At 43.2% G+C, this 22,949-nt stretch overlaps 2 protein-coding genes and 2 non-coding genes across 9 annotated transcripts; all 4 read left to right on the top strand.

Moving 5' to 3' along the window:
- The first annotated feature begins 4,259 nt into the window (after nt 1-4,259).
- On the top strand, nt 4,260-10,524 carry ATG101 (autophagy related 101). Of its 6 annotated transcripts, XM_072990881.2 has the most exons (5): nt 4,274-4,479; nt 5,419-5,477; nt 7,782-8,069; nt 9,190-9,366; nt 9,479-10,524. In XM_072990881.2, the coding sequence occupies exons 3-5, from the start codon at nt 7,818-7,820 to the stop codon at nt 9,623-9,625; spliced, it is 576 nt and encodes a 191-aa protein (XP_072846982.2). In that variant the 5' UTR covers nt 4,274-4,479; nt 5,419-5,477; nt 7,782-7,817; the 3' UTR covers nt 9,626-10,524. The 6 variants fall into 6 exon arrangements, with proteins under 6 accessions (XP_020640337.1, XP_020640329.1, XP_072846982.2 ...); XM_020784678.3 differs by having other exon boundaries at nt 4,260-4,426; nt 9,190-10,524; XM_020784652.3 differs by having other exon boundaries at nt 9,190-10,524.
- A 3,122-nt stretch (nt 10,525-13,646) lies between these two features.
- ATP5F1B (ATP synthase F1 subunit beta) lies at nt 13,647-21,566 on the top strand. Its single transcript, XM_020784638.3, has 10 exons — nt 13,647-13,820; nt 15,734-15,916; nt 16,741-16,915; nt 18,267-18,388; nt 18,700-18,884; nt 19,537-19,695; nt 20,047-20,169; nt 20,454-20,666; nt 20,910-21,111; nt 21,343-21,566. Exons 1-10 carry the CDS (start codon nt 13,685-13,687, stop codon nt 21,438-21,440), a joined length of 1,596 nt encoding a protein of 531 aa, XP_020640297.2. The 5' UTR covers nt 13,647-13,684; the 3' UTR covers nt 21,441-21,566.
- LOC140705275 (small nucleolar RNA SNORD59) lies at nt 15,971-16,045 on the top strand. The gene has a single exon (XR_012084703.1). It is a non-coding gene; the product is annotated as a small nucleolar RNA SNORD59 (small nucleolar RNA).
- LOC140705276 (small nucleolar RNA SNORD59) lies at nt 18,545-18,615 on the top strand. The gene has a single exon (XR_012084704.1). It is a non-coding gene; the product is annotated as a small nucleolar RNA SNORD59 (small nucleolar RNA).
- Nucleotides 21,567-22,949: the final 1,383 nt, after the last annotated feature.

Here is a 22,949-nt window from a genome sequence, read left to right as displayed (position 1 = left end):
GGGACTCTCAAGAGTCTCCTCCAGCACCACAATTCAAAAGCATCAATTCTTCAGCAGTCAGCCTTCTTTATGGCCCAGCTCTCACTTCCATACATCACTATTAGAAAAACCATAACTTTGACTATGCGGACCTTTGTCGGCAAGGTAAAATCTGTCACTGTCCCCATATCTTCCCCTTCTATTTGCCAGGAGGTGATGGGACCAGTGGCCATGATCTTAGTTTTTTTGATGTTGAGCTTCAAACCATTTTTGTGCTCTCCTCTTTCACCCTCATTAAAAGGTTCTTTCAGTCCTCCTCACTTTCTGCCATCAGAGTGGTATCATCTGCATATCAGAGGTTGTTAATATTTCTTCCGGCAATCTTAATTACAGCATGGGATTCACCCAGTCATGCTTTTCGCATGATGTATTCTGCATATAAGTTAAATAAGCAGGGAGACAATATATCAGTTGTTCCATATCCAGTTCTAACTGTTGCTTCCTGTCCCATATATAGATTTCTCAGGAGATGGATAAAGTGGTCAGGCGCTCCCATTTCTTGAAGAACTTGCCATAGTTTGCTGTGGTCCACACAGTCAAAGGCTTTTGCGTAGTCAATGAAGCAGAAGTAGATGTTTTTCGGGAACTCTCTGGCTTTCTCCATAATCCAGCGCATGTTAGCAATTTGGTCTGTAGTTCCTCTGCCCCTTTGAAATTCAGCTTGTACTTCTTGGAGTTCATGGTCCACTTACTGCTGAAGTCTACCTTGTAGGTTTTTCAGCATAACCTTGCTAGCGTGTGAAATGAGTGCAATTTTAAGGTAGTTGGAGCATTCTTTGGCACTGCCCTTCTTTGGGATTGGAATGTAGACTGATCTTTTCCAGTCCTCTGGCCACTGCTGAGCTTTCCAAACTTACTGGCACACTGAGTGTAGCACCTTAACAGCATAAATCTTTTGAGACATCCAAATCTTTCTGGTATAATTCTGCTGCGTATTCTTGCCACCTCTTCTTGATGTCTTCTGCTTCTGTGAGGTCCCTGCCATTTTTGTCCTTTATCATGTCCATATTTGCACAAAATGTTCCTTTAATATCTCCATTTTTCTTGAACAGATCTCTGGTTTTTCCCTTTCTATTATTTTCCTCTATTTCTTTGCACTGTTCATTTAAGAAGGCCATCTTGTCTCTCCTTGCTATTCTTTTGAAGTCTGCATTCCATTTTCTGTAACTTCCCCTACCTCCCTTGCATTTTGTTTCCTTTCTCTTCTCTGCTATTTGTAAGACCTTGCTGGACAGCCACTTTGCTTTCTTGCATTTCCTCTTCTTTCAGATGGTTTTTGTTGCTGCCTCCTGTACAATGTTACGAGTCTCCATCCATAGTTCTTCAGGCACTCTGTCCACCAAATCTAGTTCCTTAAATCTGTTCTTCACTTCCACTATGTATTTATAAGGGATTTGGTTTAGATTATACCTGACTGGCCCAGTGGTTTTTCCTGCTTTCCTCAGTTTTGAAGCTGATGATTAGAGCCACAATCAGCTCTAGGTCTTGTTTTTGCCAAGTGTATAGAGCATCTCCACCTTTGGCTGCAGATAACATAATCAATCTGATTTCGGCATTGCCCGTCTGGTGATGTCCATGTGTAGAGTTGCCTCTTGTGTTGTTGGAAAAGAGTGTTTCTGATGACCAGCTTGATCTCTTGACAAAACTCTATTAACCTTTGCCCTGCCTCGTTTTGTTTCTGTCCATGGAGTTTTCTTGGCAAAGATACTGTAGTGGCTTGCCAGTTCCTGCTCCAGGTGGATCGCGTTTAGTCAGAACACTACGACCTGTCCATCTTGGGTTTCCCTGCACAGCATAGCCTATAGCTTCTCCGAATTACTCAAGTCCCTTCACCAAGACAAGGCAGCAATCCATGAAAGTAAAAAGGACTATGAAACTCATATACTGTACTGTACTTAGTTACACTTTCTCAGAACTACAAAAGGAATGAATATAGCAAAGGTATTAAATAAAGAGCCAGGATTTAGACTGAATAGAGTTCTATCATCTTTTAATGGAGTGAGCACTTAGAACAATTATTAATATTGCCTGGTGCATATCACATCGACTGCATCTGCAGCTCTACTTGGTGGGTTATGAAATGGTGGACAATCCACTTCTGTGTTCTCGAAGGCTTTCATGGCCAGCATCCGATGGTTGTTGTGGGCTTTTGGGGCTTTTTGGCTGTGTTCTAGAGATTTTTCTTCTTAACATTTTGCCAGTCTCTGTGGCCAGCATCTTCAGAGGACAGGAGTTAGAACCCTGTCTGTGTTCTGGTGTAGTGTGGGGGATTGTTGAGTATTTGTAGCTGTGGATCCACCTCTTATTTGTCTGAAACTAATCTGCTCCAAGATCTAACCACAGTTGGAGTGTCACTAGTAGTGAGGCTGTTTAACGTCAAGAATGATAAAACTGAATTTTTCATGTAAGACGAGGAAATAGCTTAACGATGAAGTTTTTGCGATTGCTTTTGCGATCGCAAAACGATGTTTTAATAGGGAAAAATCGCTTCACAATGATTGGTTTCCTGCTTCAGGAACCGATTTTTCGCTTAACAATGATCAAAACAGCTGATCACTGGGCTTTCAAAATGGCCACCCGCTGTGCTTTAGGATGGATTCCTCGCTTTACAGGCACCAGAAAATGGCTGCCCTATGGAGGATCTTTGCTGGACGCTGAGGTATTTCGCCCATTGGAACACATTGAACTGGTTTTCAATGCATTTCAACGGGATTTTTACTTTCAATTGACAACGATTTCGTTCTACAGCAATTTTGCTGGAACGGATTATCCTCACCAAGTGAGGCACCACTGTAATTGGAAGAAGGAAATGGAGAAGCTGTATGCTTCCTGTCAAAACAAGACCAGGAACAGATTGTGCTACAGTTCAGTAACTGTTAACAGCCAACATTAAAACTGAAAATGAACTCTAAAAACAATCATAGAGCCAAAATATAATTTAAACAACATTCCTGATGAATTTAAAGTCCTGGTGCGTAACTTGTATTGGGGACAAGAAGCTACTGTTAAGACAGAATACTGAGACACAAGGTTTCCTATAGGCAATGATGTCAGACAAGGGTGCATTTTATCCCCTTATCTGTTTAGTCTGCACGCAGAACATATCGATAACACCATTTTTACTGGCAGAAAGCAGCAATGACTTAAACCAACTTTTTGTGAAAGTGAAATAAAGTACCAAAGCAAGACTGCATTTGAACATTAAGATAAAAATCATGACTACAGAAAAACCACACAACACTGACAATGTTGAAATAATGAAAGATTTTGCACAACTTGGTTAAATTAGCAATCGAATGGGATACTGCAGCCAAGAAATCTGAAGAAGACTGGGACTTGGAAGGACAGCAATAAAGGAATTAAAAAAGAACATAGAAGGGTAAGGATGTGACATTAGAGACCAAAACCATCCACACTCTTGTATTCCTGATCATCATGTATAGGTATGAAAGCTGGACAGTAATGAAAGCTGACAGGAAAAAAAAGTTTGAGATGTAGTGCAGGAGAGCTTTGCAGAGACCCTGAACTGCCAGAAAGACAAACAGGTGGGTATTAGAGCAAATATCTGGAGGCAAAAATATTGAAACTATTGTTGTTCTACTTTAGGCATATCACTAGAAAGCAGGATTTTGTGATGAAGACAATAACGCTGGGAAAGGTGGAAGGCATCAGGAAAAGAGGAAGAACAAATACCAGATGGATTGACTCCCTAAAGGCTTGAGTCTCAAAGAGCTCAAAAAGGCTGTTGAGGTCAGGACATGCTGGAGATCGCTCATTTATAAAGTTGACATAAGTTGGGGGCGACTTGACCGCACGTAACAATTTTATCATCCAGCATTATCGAACTGAAGAAAGCAAGTCGAATCACAAAAATCTCTTTAGAAGATAAAATCTAGTTGTTTCCTGCAAAAACAGAGAGTCAACTAGGTTTAGTATTTATCTACTGTGTCAGCAAAAGCCAGAAAGCAGACAACAAAAAGGGAAGCAAAATGTTCCAAAGACCTCCTAATATCCTGAACCATCTTGTTAACTGACTTGACATTGTCCCAGATGACAAATTTAGCTTCCCCAAAAAGGAAAAACAAAAATCAAGGTGCGCGACTCTCTCCTGTCTCAGAAAGGCTGCTACCTATTTCCTGTTCAGAATTGGCGCCCAGAGTCACGTCTTTCATTTTCCGCTTTCTTCGTCGACTCTTCCGGAGATGACAAAAAGTTTTTAGCGCATATCAATGACGTATGAAGAACGCGACTTGCTCCAGGACGGGTAATACGCATGCGTAGCGGCGGTGACAGGGTGACGTTGAGCATTCTGCCGAAGGCGTAAAGCCTGTAGCATTTGACGGCGGGCAAATGCTATAACGGAAGTGGCGATGCTTTCCATCAAGGAGTAAGCAAATTTGATCTCAACGTGACTTTCTTCTAAATTTGGCCAGCATATTGGTGAGCAAAGGCCATGGGCTGTGTTATTGCAAAAGAGAGGATTGTACCGGGTGTAGCTTTTCTCACCTCTGCATCCCAAGTAGCCCAGGCTAGGATTCCTCTTTCTGGGAAGGTAGTAGAGTTTTGGAGACCACAGATCTCTTTTGCTTCCGTTGTCTTTAACCAAAAGGAAAAGAACGCTTATTGGCTATGCTGTCGTTTACTGAACGTAAAATGAACCGCTTTCTCTTTTCCTTGGAAAAAGACGGCATCGCATCTTGTTTATATAATACAGTAGTATCCTACTGTACATCTAATTCCCAGTGTGGTGTGTAGTGGATAGAGTGACAGATTAGGACTCTGGAGATCAGGGTTCGGATTCCCCCTCAACCATGGAAGATCACTGGGGGAGCAGAACTGGTAAAATGAATCCTTAAGTATCTCACTTACTTTGAAATCCCTATTAGAGTCGCTATGAGTTGGTTTTGACTTGACAGCACAAAACGCACACACTGTATAAATAACAAGAGGCGATGCTACAGGGCATATTAATATTGGAACTGAGCAAGTGTCTAGATTAGAAGATAATGTTAGGCATTTCATAATATGAAAACCGCAGTTTCCAGACGAGGACACTCCGCCGATCCCGTTTACAGCCTGCAGGTGGGAGCAAAGAGCTAAATCGCCTCACAGAGCCCGGATGTTGCCGTGCCAGGAAGCTTCCTTCCGCCTGTGCGCTGCGGTTTGTTTTGCTGGAACGTACTAAAGTTAACGAGGGGAATGGGGGGGGGAGCATGTATTTTTTTAAAGCCTAGAAACAGAGACAGTCCATACGTATATAAAGTGCAGCGTTTACGGAAGGGACTGTAGGGTTCTAAGAAAGGGATGCGCCAGAAAGAAGAGGACTGACTTGCTCGAAAGGAATAGATGTTTTCTTTAATAGTTTCCCCTCCCGTTCAGTCTTAATTGGACTGATCCGAAGGCTGAGTCGTGCGTCCTGAAAAGCAGCATCGGGACAGGTGAGTTCTTTTCGTATTCCCAAGTGGGGGGGGGGCTTCCCTTTTTTGGACCCTTCCCTCCCCCTCCCCCCACCAGTGGTGCGCGGACTAGTCTGTTGGTTGCCATGGTTACTGATGGCGTTCCTTTGCTTGGTCACCTCTTCAGGCAGACTGGTCTGTGTGGCGTTAGAGAACAGGAGAAGATTAGCACCCACCCACCCCCTTCGTGGCTTCCTATCCTAGATTTGGCTAAAAAACAGCCAGCTCTTCCTGGTACTGGGTTCAAATGCAGCCACTGTCTTAGAATCTCAGGGTGGGCTTCGCCAAGTCATTTGGTTTAATTGTGTAAGTTGCTAAGGAGCAACAACTAATTCAAATGCTACTTTTAAAACCTCGCATTTTATTATTTATTATGTTTACCTCTTAAGCTTCAAGCAAGCACAGATAGTTTCCACCTCCATTTTAATTTTGCTCCCAACAATCTTATGGCAAGGCTGAGAGGTAACAATCAGGCCAGGACTAACCTGCAATCTGCTTGTCTTCCAAGGCCATCTACTAACATTTTAGCCGTTACACCACATTGGCTCATATCCATTAATTCCGATTTCACCAAAAATTGTTGCTCTGAGGCATTGGTATTATTCCTCAGATTGCTATGTTACCAACAACAAAAAAAAGGAATTTAATATTCAAAAGGAAGAATAATAGCAATTGATGAACAATTCTCAAAATTACTTATCACATCCAACATGTTTAGGATGTACAATTTCTCCTTTAGGGGCCTTTAGAACAGAGGTTATATCAAGATATAGTAACAAAAAATGTGAAGAGATTAAAAATGTAAATAGTGTACATATTTACAGGATGCTATTTCCTCATAACAGAACCTACTACAAACATACTTTCCACCTTTAATGAGTTTATTGTGTTGTGTTAGTTATCCACATTTACATTGGAACCAAAGGTTTGCATCATGATTATTCTTATGTACTGGAGAAGTAGGTACCCATGCACATTCATTAACTAGATATTTTCAATCCCACTTTTATCTAAAATAAAACCAAATAGCACCCGCCAACATCCCTAGAATTCATACCAGGCTCATATGCAAATTAAGAACACACATTTCTCTGGAAAAGACTAAAAATATTATGTTTTACTTATGTCCCAAATGGCAAATCTGCCACAATATTCATTCAATCTCTCTGATTTTTTTAAAGCAATATGTTCTTATGTTTCTTTGCCAGACAGACTCTTACAAGAAAAACCTATCTTGTAAGCTATGAAATTGCTCCAATTTTAGGGAAATACTACTAATTCTTAAACAGAAAATTGCTGTTCCTGATTGTTACTGCTTTCTTACTCTTGAGGAATACTCCTTAATCCTCACCAGGAATGTGCAGCAAAGGCACATATTAAAGTGCACAGTGGGAGCACACATCTTGTTTAAATCAAACTACACTTGCAAAAGGACCACTTTTGAACCATCACTCTACTGAACTTCACTTGCAAAATCAGAAAATCATTTGTTTCTTTCATGTCTAATCATTCCTCCAGTGAATTCATGGCAGTGTACATGGCTTTTCTCCTGCCTGTAACCCTGTGGGATAGATCAAATGAAGAGTATGTGATTGGCCAAGGTCACCCAGGGAGTTGAATGGTCAAGATGGAATTTGAACCCTGTTCTCTTGAGTTCTCATCACTCTAGTCCAGGGGTGGCAATTAATTTCTATAGGGGGCCACATGAAAAATCTGAACAGTGTTTGGGGGCTGAACCAACTTTACTTAAAAATAAAATGAAATAGTGATGTTTTAGGGAGTTAATTTTGTGAGTGTTGTAATTCATTCACCGCAGAGGGAGGGGAGAGAGAAAAAACCCCAACACTGAGCTAAATTGCTTGTCCTCCGTTCCCCCGTAGCCTTCCTCTCCTACTGTCTTCTATCCCCCGCAGGCAACGTGATGCGTCATCACGTCACCTGCGCAAGGATCATTTCCAGCCTCTTGAGCCACAGGCTCCACAGTCTGTGGCTCAAGAGTAACAGTCAAAACTTGCGAGATCCCAGCATCAGATCTCGCAAGTTTTCCTTACTGCTGTGCTGGGTGACTGGAGCCGGCGCTCCGGCTCACTCAGCGGCGAAGGGTGGGCTGGACAGGAGTGGCTTGTGGGCTGTATGTGGCCCGTGGGCCGCACTTTGCCCAGGTCTGCTCTAGTCAGTCCACTGGTGTAATTTTATGCAATAGAGTAAGACTTTGGTATTGGATATTCCTGCTCTCCACGGAAATCATCATTATGTTCTATTGACACACTCTCTTTTTTTTGTTAGAGGACACCTTATTCATTAGCCTTCCCAAAAGCAAAGATGAACTGCCGTTCAGAGGTGTTAGAGATCTCAGTTGAGGGTCGTCAAATTGAAGAAGCCATGCTGGCTGTTCTGCACACCATACTGCTGCATCGCAGCACAGGGAAATTCCATTACAAGAAGGAAGGGACCTATTCCATTGGAACAGTTGGCACACAAGATGTTGATTGTGACTTCATTGATTTCACCTATGTCAGAGTCTCTTCTGAGGAACTTGACAGGGCGTTGAGAAAAGCTGTTGGGGAATTCAAGGTAAAGTTTGTTTTTTCTATTATTATTTTCTGACCAGTTTATCACTTTGTGGATTTCTCTACAAAGGTGGCTCAGAAAGTTCGAATGATCCACAATTTAGCTACAAAAGTTTTCTCTGAAGTCAGGAGACTGGCTGTTACCAGGTGGTTCAAGGTGCAACCTTGAAAAGCCTTAAACTGTCTAGGACTAGGGTAAATTAAAAACATGGTTGTACATCCAGACCTTCCCTCCACTCAATACCTGATTTCTTTTCTATTCCTTATTTTATTCTCACTCTATTTTATTGTAACTGTATCAAATGATTATGTAATGTTCTTGTGTTTTATTGTTTTATCCTATACTGGAAGCCGCCGAGAGTGATTGAGTAGACCAGATGGGGGGGGTATAAATCAAATAAATAAATAAATAAATAAAATGAATCTGTAATAACCCTCTCACAAGGACTCTGACCTTGACATACATATAAGCCTATCCAAGAAATCAATTCGTCTTCTCTTTATTGTTTGAAGTGCATGGTGTAGGTGTGAAAAAGATGACATTCTTAATTGCGGAACATCCAAACCAAGGAGGTTAAATCTGACCATATCAGCAAGTTCTGGGTACAATGTTAGTTGGTGTGTTTTTAATTAACTGTTTCCTCCTTTATGATGGTACAAATTACTAATGGTTTGCTACTTAAATATTTATGCTTTATTTGTTTATTATACAGTTTAATTTGATTAACTGAGTATCCTTCAGTTTGTTGGGATATAATTGATTTATTATAATAAATCACTAATATTTTGAAGTGTCCATTAATATGAGGGATGGGCTATATCTAGAAAAAGTGCTTGTACATTGCAAAGGTCTTTGGAAGATGCAGACCATGTCTGCACAAACCATGCCTTCTCTTTGAAAACCTATTTCAGTGATGTGAAAGATATGTCTACTCAGAAATAAGGTCCATTGCTTTCAGTGAGGTTTATTTTCAGATGGATTAGAATGGTATGTCATTTTATATATGATTCTGGCCATAGAACTATCTAGCCACCATAACTGTTGTCCAGCAAATTCTTGGTGCAAGGAGCAGCAAATAAGAGAACTTGAAGATTGAGCTGTTACTGTTTTTCTCTTTTGTCAGGATGCCCTGCGGAGCTCAGGCAATGATGGGATGGGCCAAATCTCTCTGGAGTTCTACCAGAAGAAGAAATCCCGGTGGCCCTTCTCAGATGAATGCATCCCTTGGGAAGTGTGGACTGTCAAAGTGAATGTGGTGAACCTTGCCAACGAACAGGAGCGGCAGATCTGTCGGGAGAAGGTGGGTGAGAAGCTCTGTGAAAAAATTATTAATATTGTGGAAGTGATGAACCGACATGAATACCTGCCGAAGATGCCTACTCAGTCTGAAGTGGACAATGTCTTTGATACAGGGCTGCGAGATGTCCAGCCCTACCTCTACAAGATTTCTTACCAGATCACTGACTCACTTGGGACGTCTGTCACTACCACCATGCGACGCCTCATCAAGGACACTTTGGCACTCTGATGTCCATGAGACTCCGGACACTCTGATCTAGCAGGGAGATGACATGCGCAACTGACATTCCGCTCTCACTAAGTCCCAAAGTTGACTATCCAGGAATCTTAACATCTGGATGCCATGTTCTTTTATTCCTAAACCACTTCAGGAAATGGGTGGCACTAGCCCTGTACACTAGCTTACTAGATCCCAACTTCCCCTCTTTAACTTTTTTTTCATTAATTTAGTTCCATTAAATGAACTGTAATATATACAGAGAACTTACAATTTTCTCCTTGTAAGAGAAAATGTGGTACATGTTTCATGAGCATTTCCATATTTCCAGGGGTGGTGCTCTTCATGAGCTTCAAAACTTATTTAAATCAGATGCCTTTATTTCTTAATTTTGGGCTCTTTTAGAAATGGAAAGCTGCCAAGGTGAGATTTCTTGGCAAAATACGTGCCTTTTTTCCTGAAAACAGGAAATCACGGTGGTCCTTCTCAGATACACTTCTGGCTTTAAGACAATTGAATCAAATTAAAAGACTTCTGTCCTTCTGAGCATAATTTCCAGGGCTTTACAGCCCAAGTTTTTCTTTAAAACATTGGCTTGAAATTAATTGTAATTTCCAACTAGAATAGGCCCATTGAATTAACTGGTAAATAGTTAAGTCAGTACTTACTCAGAGTGGTCGATTTGACCAGATGAGCAGGGTATAAATCAAATAAATAAATAAATTACTTTAGTCCAATTGACTCAGTGGGTCTTTAGTTTGGTGTGGCCATTCCGCCCCTCTTCAAACCCATGATTCTTACCTCTTGGTAGAGTGTCAAAGTCAGGAGCCTGCATTTCTAGAAAAGATAAAAGATTTACCTTCTCTCATTTAAGTTTTCAAATGCAGTGGTATGTATATAAAAATAATAGTCTGCAAATTAAAAATGTAAACTCAAAAGAAATCTGTCTTCTATTGCAATATTATAAAAGTAGGGCATGGTGAAAGCTTCAAATATGTCCAAGTAGTTCAGTTCTATTAGTGTTTTATTTGTGCTTAAATTAGTTTCGCATACATTGTCTGGTTAACCTGGTTTCAGGTCTTTGCAAATTTAGAACACAAGAGCCAGACTGGATCAGGCCCATGGGTCACCTCGTCCAACATTCTGTTCACACAGCAGCCAACTAAATACTTTTGGGAAGCCCACAGGTGTAACATGAAGGCCAGAGCACCTGGTCATGCTCCTTAGCAACTGCAGAGAGAGGAATTTTCCCTCTGATACTATATGGAATATCTATCCATTATGACTAGAAGCCACTGATGGCCTATCCTTCATGAATGTGTTCAGTGCCCTTTTAAAGCTGCCCAAGGTGGAAGCTATCGCTATACCTTGTAGCAGCTGATTTCACAGGTGAACTATGTGTTGTATGAATTAATACTTTTCTTGTTCTGTTTTCATCATTTGGCTTCAGTTGGTTATCCTTGGGTTCTAGGATTATGAGTAGGGAACAGATGGGAATATTCCCCGGTCCTAGCTACTAATGTGGGTCCAGCTCCCAGAAATGGCCCATCCACTCACATGTCACCACGCCACCAGCATCTCCCTCTTCCCACCAATCATGAAAGTAGCTCCTCCGTCTCCTGCTCAGCTGGCCATTCTAGGCAAGGGGCAGGATGATGAGTCAAGCGGCCCGCTGAGCAGGGAGACAGAGGAGCCATTTCCGTGATTGGTGGGTAGAGTGGGATGCTGGTGGCACAGTGGTGTGTGAGTGGACGGGCCAGTTCCAGGGGCCAGACATGCATTAATTGCAGCTGGGACCAGGGTATTCGTAAATGAATATGAATATCCACATCTCTAATTGTGAGAGGAAAATATGTTCTCTGTATGCACTTTCTTCACGTTATCCTGTTGAATAAGTACTGTATTTTTCTGTGTATAAAACAACATTTTTCCTAAAGTAATTAGATAAAAAATTGAGGGTTGTTTTATGCACGGAAGGAGGCAAAGGCAAAGGATCACTCTCGCGCGCTCAGGTGCTTCTTGTTGCTGCCTCTGCCACCCTCCAACACCACTCAGCTCCAGCTCACGTCCTCACCTTGTTCCCTCCACCTTGTCCCCTCTGGCGGTGGCAGGAGGTGGAGGCAAAGGAGCACTCGCACATGCTCAGGCACCTCTTACTGCTGCTGCCGCCATCCAATTGCCTTCTCCAGTGCCCCAGCTTACCCCAGCCTTGTCCTCTCGGCAGCAGCAGGAGGCGAAGGCAAAGGAGCACTCGCGTGTGCTCTGGCACCTGTTGCTGCTGCTCCTGCATCGCCTCCTCCAGCGCTCCCTTCAGGCAGAGGACACGGCAGCGATGACATGAGCTGGAGGTGAGCCCCAGCAGTCGCACTGAAGGAGGTGATCAGGCGGGAGAGGCAGCAGCAGGATGTGGAGATGGAGGAGCAGTAGTCCATTAACTGCTCCTCCACATCCATCGAGAGTCAAAATTAAGGGGTTGTATTATACATTGGGGGGGGGTCGTATACACAGAAAAATACGGCACATGGTCATACCTCAGTATTATGCCCATGTGAGCCACAATTTTGCCAAAGTGGAAGGGCTATTTTCAAAAGACTTCCACCAGCGCATTGTTCAGTCACATGACCAATTGTGCAATCAACTTGTACTATCCATTGCCAGAGAGAAAGGCCCAGCATATATTTCATAATGTCATATAGACTTATAAACTTTTACAATGATGCTGACCTAATATCAATACAAAGAAAAGTTTGTGCAATTTTGCTATGAAAATTTTAGCACCACAGGAGAGCAATTTTTGTTGCCTAGGGCTACATGGCTCTATTGGTTAAGATTAAGCGTAATGTCATGTTACCCCTTGACTAACACCGGTAGTCAAACAAATCAAGCCCTTATTTTTAAAAACAAAAGCACCTTGGGAGTAGTTGTGAGAATGAGCTAAGAAATGCACTTAGATAAATAAATTTGTTGACAAGATTTAAACTGCCCTTTTGTAAACACCACTTATTAATTAACCTACCTTGCTGTTTTAAATATCCCTGTTCTAAAAAGCTGTGTAATAAACAGTATGCATTCAAACCTAAAAGTGAAATGAGCTTTGATCTAATTTAGGTAAGAAACAGTTTTTAATACATATAGGGTTTCCTGGTATATATAGAAATGTGCAACACAAAACAAAACTAAAAACACCACCACCAGGCAACACCTTGACCCTAAGCAGATTACTTTCTCCCCTGCATTATTGCAGACATACTGTACATTGCTGCTGTTCCTTGGCTGAGCCCTCACTGACCCTGGTCTGTGGGGAATTCTGGAAGTTGTACTCTAAAAATGCTAATACACGAACTTCTTAACAAAAAAATATATGCTAACTCTACGTATAGGATCAAAACCTTTCTTGCAAATAAGCAGGCATTCAATCCAAGCTTTTTATCCGTGTGAAATCTGGGATTGGCATTCTCAGCGCAAACTCCTGCCTGTCCTTGCTGAGGGCAGCAATCTATGACAGCCAAAGATACAGTGGGCGTCGTCGTTTAGTCGTGTCCGACTCTTCGTGACCCCATGGACCAGAGCACGCCAGGCCCTCCTGACTTCTGCAGTAAGAGCACCCGTTTGCTACAAGGACAAACTAATGACACGTGCTCATTCCTTCTCTGATACGCACAGCATCCTTAAACATTATGCCCGCCTCTTTTCCTTGTTTATGACCAATCATTACCATCCAAAGCGGGGCGTCCATGCTGGCCAATTAGCAAGCGGGCTTTCCTTGAAAGACACGCAGCATGGCCACTACCTTAAGACTTCAGAAATAAAAAGCAGATGCCTGGTTTTCAACCTTGGCTTTAGACGACTGCTTTAATACGGCAACAGCCCTGCGTCTCGTAGCCCCGCCCCAGCGACGTTGAGTCTTTTTGCCCAACCAGCAGGTCCTCTAGGTAGGAGAGTCTAGCAGATGAGTGACGACGGCGACAGCCCAGTGGGCGTGAGAAAGCGAAAAGCTCCCGGCCAATAGCAGAGCCTGGTGCTATTTAGCCTCGCCCCTTCCGGTCGGAGTCGATCGCGGCTCTCATAGCGGCTGGGCTCTTTCACTCGGCCGGTGGCAGCCATGTTGGGGCTTGCGGGTCGGCGCTGCGCCTCTTCGGCCGCCTCCCTGCTGCGCGGGGTGCGGAGCCCGCCCAGTCCGCTCCAGGACCTGCTGCAGCTTCGGGGTGCTGCCGTTGCTGCAGCTGCCACCGGGGCCCGTAAGTGAAGGGGCGGAGAAGGGAGGGGATCCCGAGGGCGGAGGGGGGTCACCTTGGGGCCTAGTGGCGGGAGCGAGCAGAGCCGACCTCCGCCCCTTCGCGTGGCGCCTCTTCCGAGGAGATCGCCGCCCCTTGAGTCGGTCCGTCAGGCTCCGGCACCTTTCTCTGGGGCGTCTGAAGGTCAGGCCTCCGGGCGGAGGGGGCGCAAGAAAGGCCGGCGTGTGGGCCTCGGCGTTTCTGCAGACTCGCTACCAGTTAGCCTCCTTCCACCAGGGGCAGGGAGGGAGGGAGGGAAGGAAGGAGAAGGCCGCCCGGGAGCCCTCCCGCAGCGTGGAAGAGCGGCAGCGCCCCGAGCGAGGCGACGTTGGGCCCCTGCAGAGGCAGGAGACGAGAGCCTCGCTCCCTTCTTGGCGGCGGGATGAATGACGGGCCTCGCCAGAAGAGGCCGGGCCGGGCCTTGGCGGGCAGGCTGTGTCCGGAGCGGGCGAGGGTCGACGCGGAGAGGGCCTTTGCCCTTGAAGGGCGCCGGAAGGATCACGGGGACGGCGCGCTGGTGCCTTCCTGGTGGCTCTGCGGGGCGTTAGAGAAGCAAAGGCGGACAAGGAAGACCCCCCCCCCGGGTGCCTGGCCTAACACCCCAGTCGCGGTTATTATTCACTTGCCTCTTGATAATTCGCGGTGGACGTCCCGTGGCTGGAGCCGCTCTCGAGAGCACATAGTGAACCGAGCACGAGGCAGTATCTGAGATAAGGCAGCTTTTTCCTAACCAGACTCTTAACTCCCAGCAAATTCCTAACCGCCGGCGGCCAAGCTGGCTGGGATTAATGGGAGACTGGATTTACTGTAAATTTAGCAAGGATGGTGGAAACTGGGGTAGGACTACCTTATCTCTTTATATTGCGGTAGGAGTAGCTGGGCCGCTTATTGGCAATTCACTGTCGCTATTGGTAGTTCATTGTGGCATAGCATTCTTTAAAATATTGCCTATCCAGCATCACTTTTTCTCTGAATGGTCCGCTGAAATGGAGGCATTCAGTGCCAGGCTAAGTGACCTTGATGTACCATGAATATTCTCCAGAACACTGTGTAAAGCATACAAGTGTGTGTAATGTAAGAACTGATACAGAAAACTTAAGCATTGGAGGTCTGGAAACTTTGTGTACTGAACATGGAAAGGCTCACTTCCAACATACATAAGAAGACCCATTAAGTTCATATTGTGAAGCGGATGATACATGTTCTGTGCTTTGCAGTGATGTGGCCTTGATGCTACAACATGAACCCTGTACAATGGCACCGCTAAACCATTTTGTTTGCAGTGTCTTTTGGGTCTCAAGGTGCTGGGAATGAAGGTTCCAATCTAAATAAATAATTTTAGAGTTGTAGAGCTGGAAGGAACCCTATGGATCATTGAGTCCAACCCTTGTAAAGGAAGCAGCAGTGGGGAATTGAACTCCTAATCTCTGGCTCTGGAGCCAGATACCAACATCACTGAGCAATCTGGCAGTTAAAACTACTTTCACGTCATCTAGGGCAGGTGTCCCGGACCTTTTTCACCCCACGCACAGCTGGGGAAGGCGGGGCACCCCTATGCTTGTGTGCATGCACGAATGGCAGCATGGCACTTGTGCATGTGGGCTTGTGCCCATACACAAATGGTGGTGCAGCGCTCACATGGGTGCACTTGAGCGCACACACGTGCGCAAATCAGCTGGGTGGGGTGGGGCAGGAGGTCTGTCTCCGTGGCCCGGTCCAGCTCAGGCCACGGACCAGCATCAAGCCGCAGACCAGTGGTTGGGGACCTCTGATCTAGGGAGAGTGTTTAAAGCTTGATTCTTGTTGGGTATTGGTGAAGATGCCTTGTGTGTAGGATCTAAATTGACTACCTCTTTCCCCCCCTTGTCATCCTGTAGGCCGGAATTATGCTGCCCAGACAGCTCCTGCAGCCAAAGCAGGGGCTGCTACTGGACGCATTGTTGCAGTCATTGGTGCTGTGGTGGATGTCCAGTTTGATGAGGCCCTGCCACCAATCCTTAATGCCCTTGAGGTGCAAGGCAGAGATACACGCCTTGTCCTGGAGGTAGCACAGCACTTAGGTAAGCATTGGTAATATATTTGGCCTCTCTCTTTTAGTCATGTACGATTTTTTTCCTTCCTTGATGATCAATACATTATGACTTTCGTTCTTCTGAGTTTGCTGAAGCCATATTTATGATCTGAGAAGGAAACTGAAGTTCTCCAATAACCAAAAGATAGCTGGGTGTGAGATCATGTGGGCTGTCCAGTAGGTCAGTTTAAATTTCAGGAAGTGCAACAGATGTGGGACACTAACATTCATTACCTAGTAGTTCTTTGACTAGAGACAGTGTATGATGCCTTTATATTTTTCAGATCTAAGATCATGGGATGCTAATAGTTCTTCCCTGTGCTTTTGCTGACATGCTGTTTTTTCAGTGACAGAACAGCTGATTAAGACTTGTGGGATAATAATTCTTATTCCCTATTCTTTGTTCATGTTAGAAGATAAAAGGTACATTTCTTCTGAGATTTTAACTCATTGTTCACCTATTGATTTAAAGTCCTGTTTGCTTTAATGCCAGGTGGGGAAAATTTGGCTGCATCTCTCATCAGTCCTTGCTAGTAGTGGAGGATGATGATAGGTGTGCTCCAGCAGCATCTGGAAGGCTGTGCCTTCCCTAGCCTTGCTTTAACACTTTACAATTGCAGATCAGCACACTGTTGAAGAAATAATTTGTTTAAACAAAGGAAGGTGCCTGTACTGGTTTAGTGAGAAGAGTACCCTATTTTTCCATTTATAAGACAACCCAATGTATAAGACGACACCCCCCTTTTCTAACCTCAAATTAGAAAAACCAGGGAGTAGGAGCAGGATTTTTGTAACATTTCTGTTTCATTGCAGGTGAGAATACTGTTCGTACCATTGCTATGGATGGCACTGAAGGCTTGGTGAGAGGCCAGAAGGTGTTGGACTCTGGAGCACCCATCAGAATTCCTGTAGGACCGGAGACGCTTGGCAGAATCATGAATGTGATTGGAGAGCCAATTGATGAAAGAGGCCCAATAACAACGAAACAGTAAGTGTGAACATGGGATACTAAAGGCAGCTAGTATTCATATCTTGATAGCAGAAGCATGGTCATTGTTTAATTTTTGCTTTTAGGTAACCCTTTTTGTTTGTTTGCTTGTTTTTAATCTAATGTCGACCTGCAATATTTATATACCAGAGTTCTTCTGTAACAGATGTGAAGAATCATTTGACAGAGAAGACTTTCAACTGTGCTCTGAGTAGTTTGCATCCAGTTGGTTTCCGTCTGCTAATAGAAGTGTCCTGCTTATATACCACTCCATAGCAGTTAAAGCACTCTCTGGGCAATTGCAGTTTTTAAAATTCTGCAGGCTGCACCTTGCCCCCTACCCACCCAGCAAGCTGGATACTCAGTTTAATGACCTTGGAAGGCTGAATCAACCCTGAGCTAGCTACCTGAGCCCATCTATTTATTTATTTATTTATTTATTTTATTTCTATCCCGCCTATCTGATCATAGATTGAACTCCATCTAGATTGAACTCAGATTGTGAGCAGTTTTTGACTGCAGTACTGTAGTTTAACCACTGCGCCAGGAGGCTCATATTAAAAGGCTCTTTGATACAACAAGCTGATTTTAGCTGTTCCTTCTTCCTCTACCATCTCCTGTACTGGATCAAATAGTTCTCAAGCTATGTGGAATAGATTTGGAGGGGGCTGAAAGGAGTGAGGATTGCCCAATCTTCTCCCTTTCTATTCTGACAAAAATAATCAGTAATTTGCTAAAACAAAAAGCTTTCTATCAACAGAATAACAATTGGATGTTGTCAGTTACATCTCTTAATATAATTTTTTTCTGAGTTCAAGAGATCACTTATTATTAAATTCTAAAGGAATGCAATACTAAATGCTGAACTTAAATTATCAATATTAGTATGTTAAATTGATTTCTGTACAGAAGTTGCAGTTAATGGATGCACTCTATGTAATTCAGAGACTCTGATATATGGTGGTATTGTCAAAGTTTAGTACCTCTATACAGAAGCCAACTTCTTGTAATGTCAGAATATTCTGTTAATATGCGTGGTTAGACATTCCATTTTGGTTCAAGGAACTTAGTAAATAGATCGAGAATCTCTTTATTCCTGTTCCAGATGTTAAGTGCGGTAAAACTAATTAGCACTTTGGATACCGTATTACACATTAAAACTTATTTGTGTATGCATGATGTGTTAATACTTTAAAATTAAAAACTAGAATTCTAGCAATAAAAAATGCAAAGCATCTGGCTACTCATCCTTTAGGGGTCTGAAACAGTGGACGGACTCTGTTGTCTGTACTGTGCAAAATGTCCAGGATGAGACATGGGATACTTAGCATATGATAACAATGTTTTGCAGGTTTGCTGCTATTCATGCTGAAGCACCAGAATTTGTTGAAATGAGTGTTGAACAGGAAATTCTTGTCACTGGCATTAAGGTTGTGGATCTTCTTGCACCCTATGCCAAAGGTGGCAAAATTGGTAAGTTATTCAAGAATATCTATATTAGAAGGGTCCTGTCTTAGAGACCGGCATTTATGTTTTGGGTACCTGAAGCTCTCCCTTACAGCCAGCTTGGCTTCTTTTTCATTAACAGTCCGCCCTGTCTGCGCCACTGACTTCACGTTAGCCTTTTTGCCTTCAATGATGAGTATATCCATGACTTTCGTTCTTCTGAGATTACTGAAGCAATTCTCTTTCTGAGAAGGCAAACAGGCATGATATGGGGAGTATATCAGGGAATTAAAAGATATAATGGCAACTAAATACATTAAGAGGATTTTCTTTCCCAGGCCTGTTTGGTGGTGCTGGTGTAGGGAAGACGGTATTGATCATGGAGCTGATTAACAATGTTGCTAAAGCCCATGGTGGCTATTCAGTGTTTGCTGGTGTTGGAGAAAGAACTCGTGAAGGAAATGACTTGTACCATGAAATGATTGAATCCGGAGTCATCAACTTGAAGGATACCACATCCAAGGTGAGGAGGAGGATCAGGCTAACCAGAGGAGAAGAACAGGGTTGGGTGTAAGTCATGTTTAGAACAGACCCATAGAAATCAACGGGACATATTGGATGTGGTTATCGTAAGTTTATTTTATTAAATATCTTCTAAACATGACCATCTCAGTTTGGTTTATTGTTTCAGACCCCTAAAGTCTGCATTGTTTTGGTTAGATACCACCTTGATACATTATAAATTGCCCCAGACATTGGTCACTCACTGTGTCTCAGACTTGAGGACGTGGAGTTCCAAATTTCCAGTCTTGATAACAAATACAGTGAGTAGCACAGTTATTAGACTAAAGAGATTAAAGAGGCTTTTTGGTTAGCATTTCTAGCAGTCCAATTAAGAGTCTCCTTTTGAAAGAAATACTTCTATACAGTGGCAGATTCATGGATTTATATTAATATTTGGGGAAGATGGTGGATTAGTTCAGTGACAGGTCTGATGGGTTGTTCTTTATAAAGAAGCTATAGTGTTTATGGGTTGTAATGAATAGATAGAATTATTGCTATGTGTATTTAGTTCTGTACTTATTTATTGTAACGAGGCTGGAAATCTAGTGACATAGTTAATGATATGCAAGGAATGAATACTGTCCTACTTCAAATTTCCTTTTATTCCTCAGGTTGCACTTGTTTATGGACAGATGAATGAGCCACCAGGTGCCCGGGCCAGGGTTGCTTTAACTGGATTGACTGTGGCAGAATATTTCAGAGACCAAGAGGGGCAGGATGTATTGCTTTTCATTGACAACATTTTCCGTTTCACACAGGCTGGGTCTGAGGTATGTTTGGCTGTGATGGGTTGGTGCTGCTCACAGACTTCAACCGACTGACCAGTCTAAATGTTGTGGGCCACTTCTTGCCATGGCTCTGAGAATATGAACCAGCAGTTTCTAATCGGAATCTGATTTACCCAAGGCTGTTTGCACAGAACAGTTATTAAGGTGTAGGGTGATGGATGTTAAGGTCCAGTAGAAGCATGTCAAACAACAACTGGTTCTGGTTGCTGTAAATCAATCCCAACAGTACAATTGCTAAGATTGTAGCTTTGCAAAATAGTATGCAGAGGGGATTGTATATTTGCTAGGTGTGCGAAGGAAGAAAGGCTACAGAAATAATTCCTTCTCTTCCAGGTGTCAGCCTTGCTGGGCAGAATCCCTTCAGCTGTGGGGTACCAGCCTACTCTGGCAACTGATATGGGTACCATGCAAGAGAGGATCACAACAACTCAAAAGGGCTCTATTACCTCCGTGCAGGTAAACATGTTTTAGAAAAATGTCAATCCAAAGAGTTGAAGTGCTCATAAAGTTGCAAATGTACTTTGTTGATGACTCTTTACTGGGGGGTGGTTTGTAGTGTGAGGGAGGGAACAAAGATAGCTGGCTTAATCCTTCTGTACTTCTTGCCACAATCCAACATAGCTATTTCCCTTTCTTGAAAAAGTGTTTTTCAGAACTATTGATGAGCAACATTTAAACTGCTTATTTATTTAGTACATGTCTGTCATTTGTTCTCTTTCTCCCGCTGTATCTTCTCCCAGGCCATCTATGTGCCAGCTGATGATTTGACTGATCCAGCCCCTGCTACCACATTTGCTCACTTGGATGCCACTACTGTACTGTCTCGTGCTATTGCTGAGCTGGGTATTTATCCAGCTGTGGACCCTCTGGACTCAACCTCACGTATCATGGATCCTAATATTGTGGGACTGGAGCATTATGATGTGGCCCGTGGGGTGCAAAAGATTTTGCAGGTGAGAAAGAGACTGGGTGAGGAACAGAACAGCATATAAGTTAATTTGGTCCATGGAGAAACTGCTTCTTAGAGTATGCGTGAAACAGTACAGATGTATACTAAGAAAGTATTTCTGTCTTGAGTTTCCTTAGTAGTAAGTCTGATTGCTTGATTGGCAGAGTTATGGACAGTTGGTGTATAGTTTGCCCTCCTCTGGAGTGCCAGTGTTGTCTCCATACATGTGCTTGTTTCCTGTTTCTAGGACTACAAATCTCTCCAAGATATCATTGCTATTTTGGGTATGGATGAGCTGTCTGAAGAGGATAAACTGACAGTGGCTCGTGCCCGTAAGATTCAGAGATTTCTGTCCCAGCCCTTCCAAGTAGCTGAAGTCTTCACTGGCCATGCAGGGAAGCTTGTACCTCTGAAAGAAACGATCAAAGGCTTCAAAGCGATCCTGTCAGGTAAGAGACTACTTGGAAAGCTCCCAGTAGCCCACTATTTATCTCTGGGATGCTGTGTTCAACATTTTCTGATAACTGCTAGTGACTCCTAGATCCAGTAGGGTGTTCTTAAATTTCTGTGTTGTTGTTTTTTCCAGACATAGTCACACTTTCATCCCTGGCAAAAGTGCTGCTTTTTCTGAATAATTGCCAATAATTCCACTGTCTGACGTTTTGTATTCTTATTTATAGGAGAGTACGACCATCTTCCAGAGCAGGCCTTCTACATGGTTGGACCTATTGAAGAGGCAGTGGCAAAGGCTGAGAAACTGGCTGAGGAACATTCTTGAGCCTTCTGGTGTCAAAATTGGTTGGCTGTCAAAGTTCCACTGGTTGACCCATGTTCTCACATGGGACGTTGTGCAACATGTCTACAAGATATTTAAACGTTTCCAATAAAATGTCTGGTGAAACCATTGGAGTGGTTCATCTCTTACTGTGGGTAAGGAGGAGCCACGCATCTGTGATAGTCTGGTGTAGTTTATTTTCTTTGCTTGCCTGACTGAATTCTAAGAATAGGGAGTTGTTGGCTAGAGAACACAGTGCTGTGCTGTTAGTTCCAGTGTGGTTTGAATTTAGCCCTGCAGAGAGAAAAGCAGATTTCTAGTACAGCTCTCTTTTCAGATGATATTGGATTGTAACTCCCAGCATTCCTTGCAATGGACTATGGAGGCTAGAGCTAAAGGGAGTTGCAGTTCAGCATTACCTGAAGGACTACCTCGCTGCTGCCATGCAGTGTAGAAAGTCACTTTTAGAAATTCCTGCTACTTTTCTCTTAACTGCTTGTTACTCCCTTTCCAAATGGGATAAATGACAGCCCTTGCTTGTGAAATTACTGGCCTGCAAGCCAGACAATCCTCTAGAAGTTCATGTTCTTGTGGTGAATGGTCCAGGAAATCCCCTTGTGTAGTCTTAGTTTGCAAGGAGTTATTTTAAGACAGTAGGGGAGTCTCTTGTGTGTCACGCATGCGGTGTTTCACAGACAATTATAACCTAAAAATAATGTATTCAGTAGAGATGAGACTTCTGTTTTAAAAATTGGGGGGGGGGGGAGGAGGCTGTTACCTTTTCTTTCAGGTTCTCTCATCAATTACCAAAAGAGAACATTTTAAACATGAAGGATTTGTTTAAAAGAAAGAGGCGTATATATTTTAAAAATCCCATGTTTCTCTCATTAGTTAAAACTTCACCCCTTCTCTGTAAAACTGCCTGGGAAATTCTTAAGGCAGTACCATAGCCTTGTTGAGACCTGCTCTCAGCAGCTAGTCAGAATGTCAGGGGGAGGGAATTTTTAATAAGTAAAAGGACTGGCTTGTTTGGACCCCAGCAAGGAGTAGTGCTGCTCTTTCTTTGCTTCCAGTTGTTCACAGTATGGCAATTTGTGCAGCACGCTAGGGGTATGCAGGGTGAAAACTTCGGGGAGCAAAGAGAAGGATTTAGGAGTGGAACAGCTTCTGTCTTATGCTTTCAATTCCTTCCCTCTTTTATCATGCTGACTACCCATGTAAGAGTCTGAAGTGCTTTTCTGTTCCAGCACTCTTAAAATCATATTTTAAAAATGAGCAGTAGGGTTTTTTTCAGGTTCTGAAGGGCTTTTTTGGACGAATGCCAGAGAGAACAGAAATACAAAATGAAAAAAACTAGAATAGTTAGTCCCTTCCTGTGAGTCGAAAAGACTGGTGCGCACAAGACATAAAAATGAAAAAGAAACATACACACATTACCAAAAAAAAAGACTGAAATGAAACAATCACCAATATTTCTGCTATGCATATTCTTGGTATTCAGACATTTGCGTG

The sequence above is a fragment of the Pogona vitticeps genome, chromosome 2, assembly GCF_051106095.1.
Source record: "Pogona vitticeps strain Pit_001003342236 chromosome 2, PviZW2.1, whole genome shotgun sequence".
Taxonomy (NCBI): Eukaryota; Metazoa; Chordata; class Lepidosauria; order Squamata; family Agamidae; genus Pogona; species Pogona vitticeps.
This window is presented reverse-complemented; position numbering and strand designations above follow the sequence as displayed.

Bases quoted from the DNA above. Each gene is read 5' to 3' on its own strand.
- ATG101 (XM_020784678.3), top strand. From the start codon at position 7,818: ATGAACTGCCGTTCAGAGGTGTTAGAGATCTCAGTTGAGGGTCGTCAA. The intron at 8,070-9,189 runs GTAAAGTTTGTT...CTCTTTTGTCAG, and splicing joins AAGCTGTTGGGGAATTCAAG to GATGCCCTGCGGAGCTCAGG.
- ATP5F1B (XM_020784638.3), top strand. From the start codon at position 13,685: ATGTTGGGGCTTGCGGGTCGGCGCTGCGCCTCTTCGGCCGCCTCCCTG. The intron at 15,917-16,740 runs GTAAGCATTGGT...GTTTCATTGCAG, and splicing joins GGAGGTAGCACAGCACTTAG to GTGAGAATACTGTTCGTACC. The intron at 20,170-20,453 runs GTAAACATGTTT...ATCTTCTCCCAG, and splicing joins GCTCTATTACCTCCGTGCAG to GCCATCTATGTGCCAGCTGA.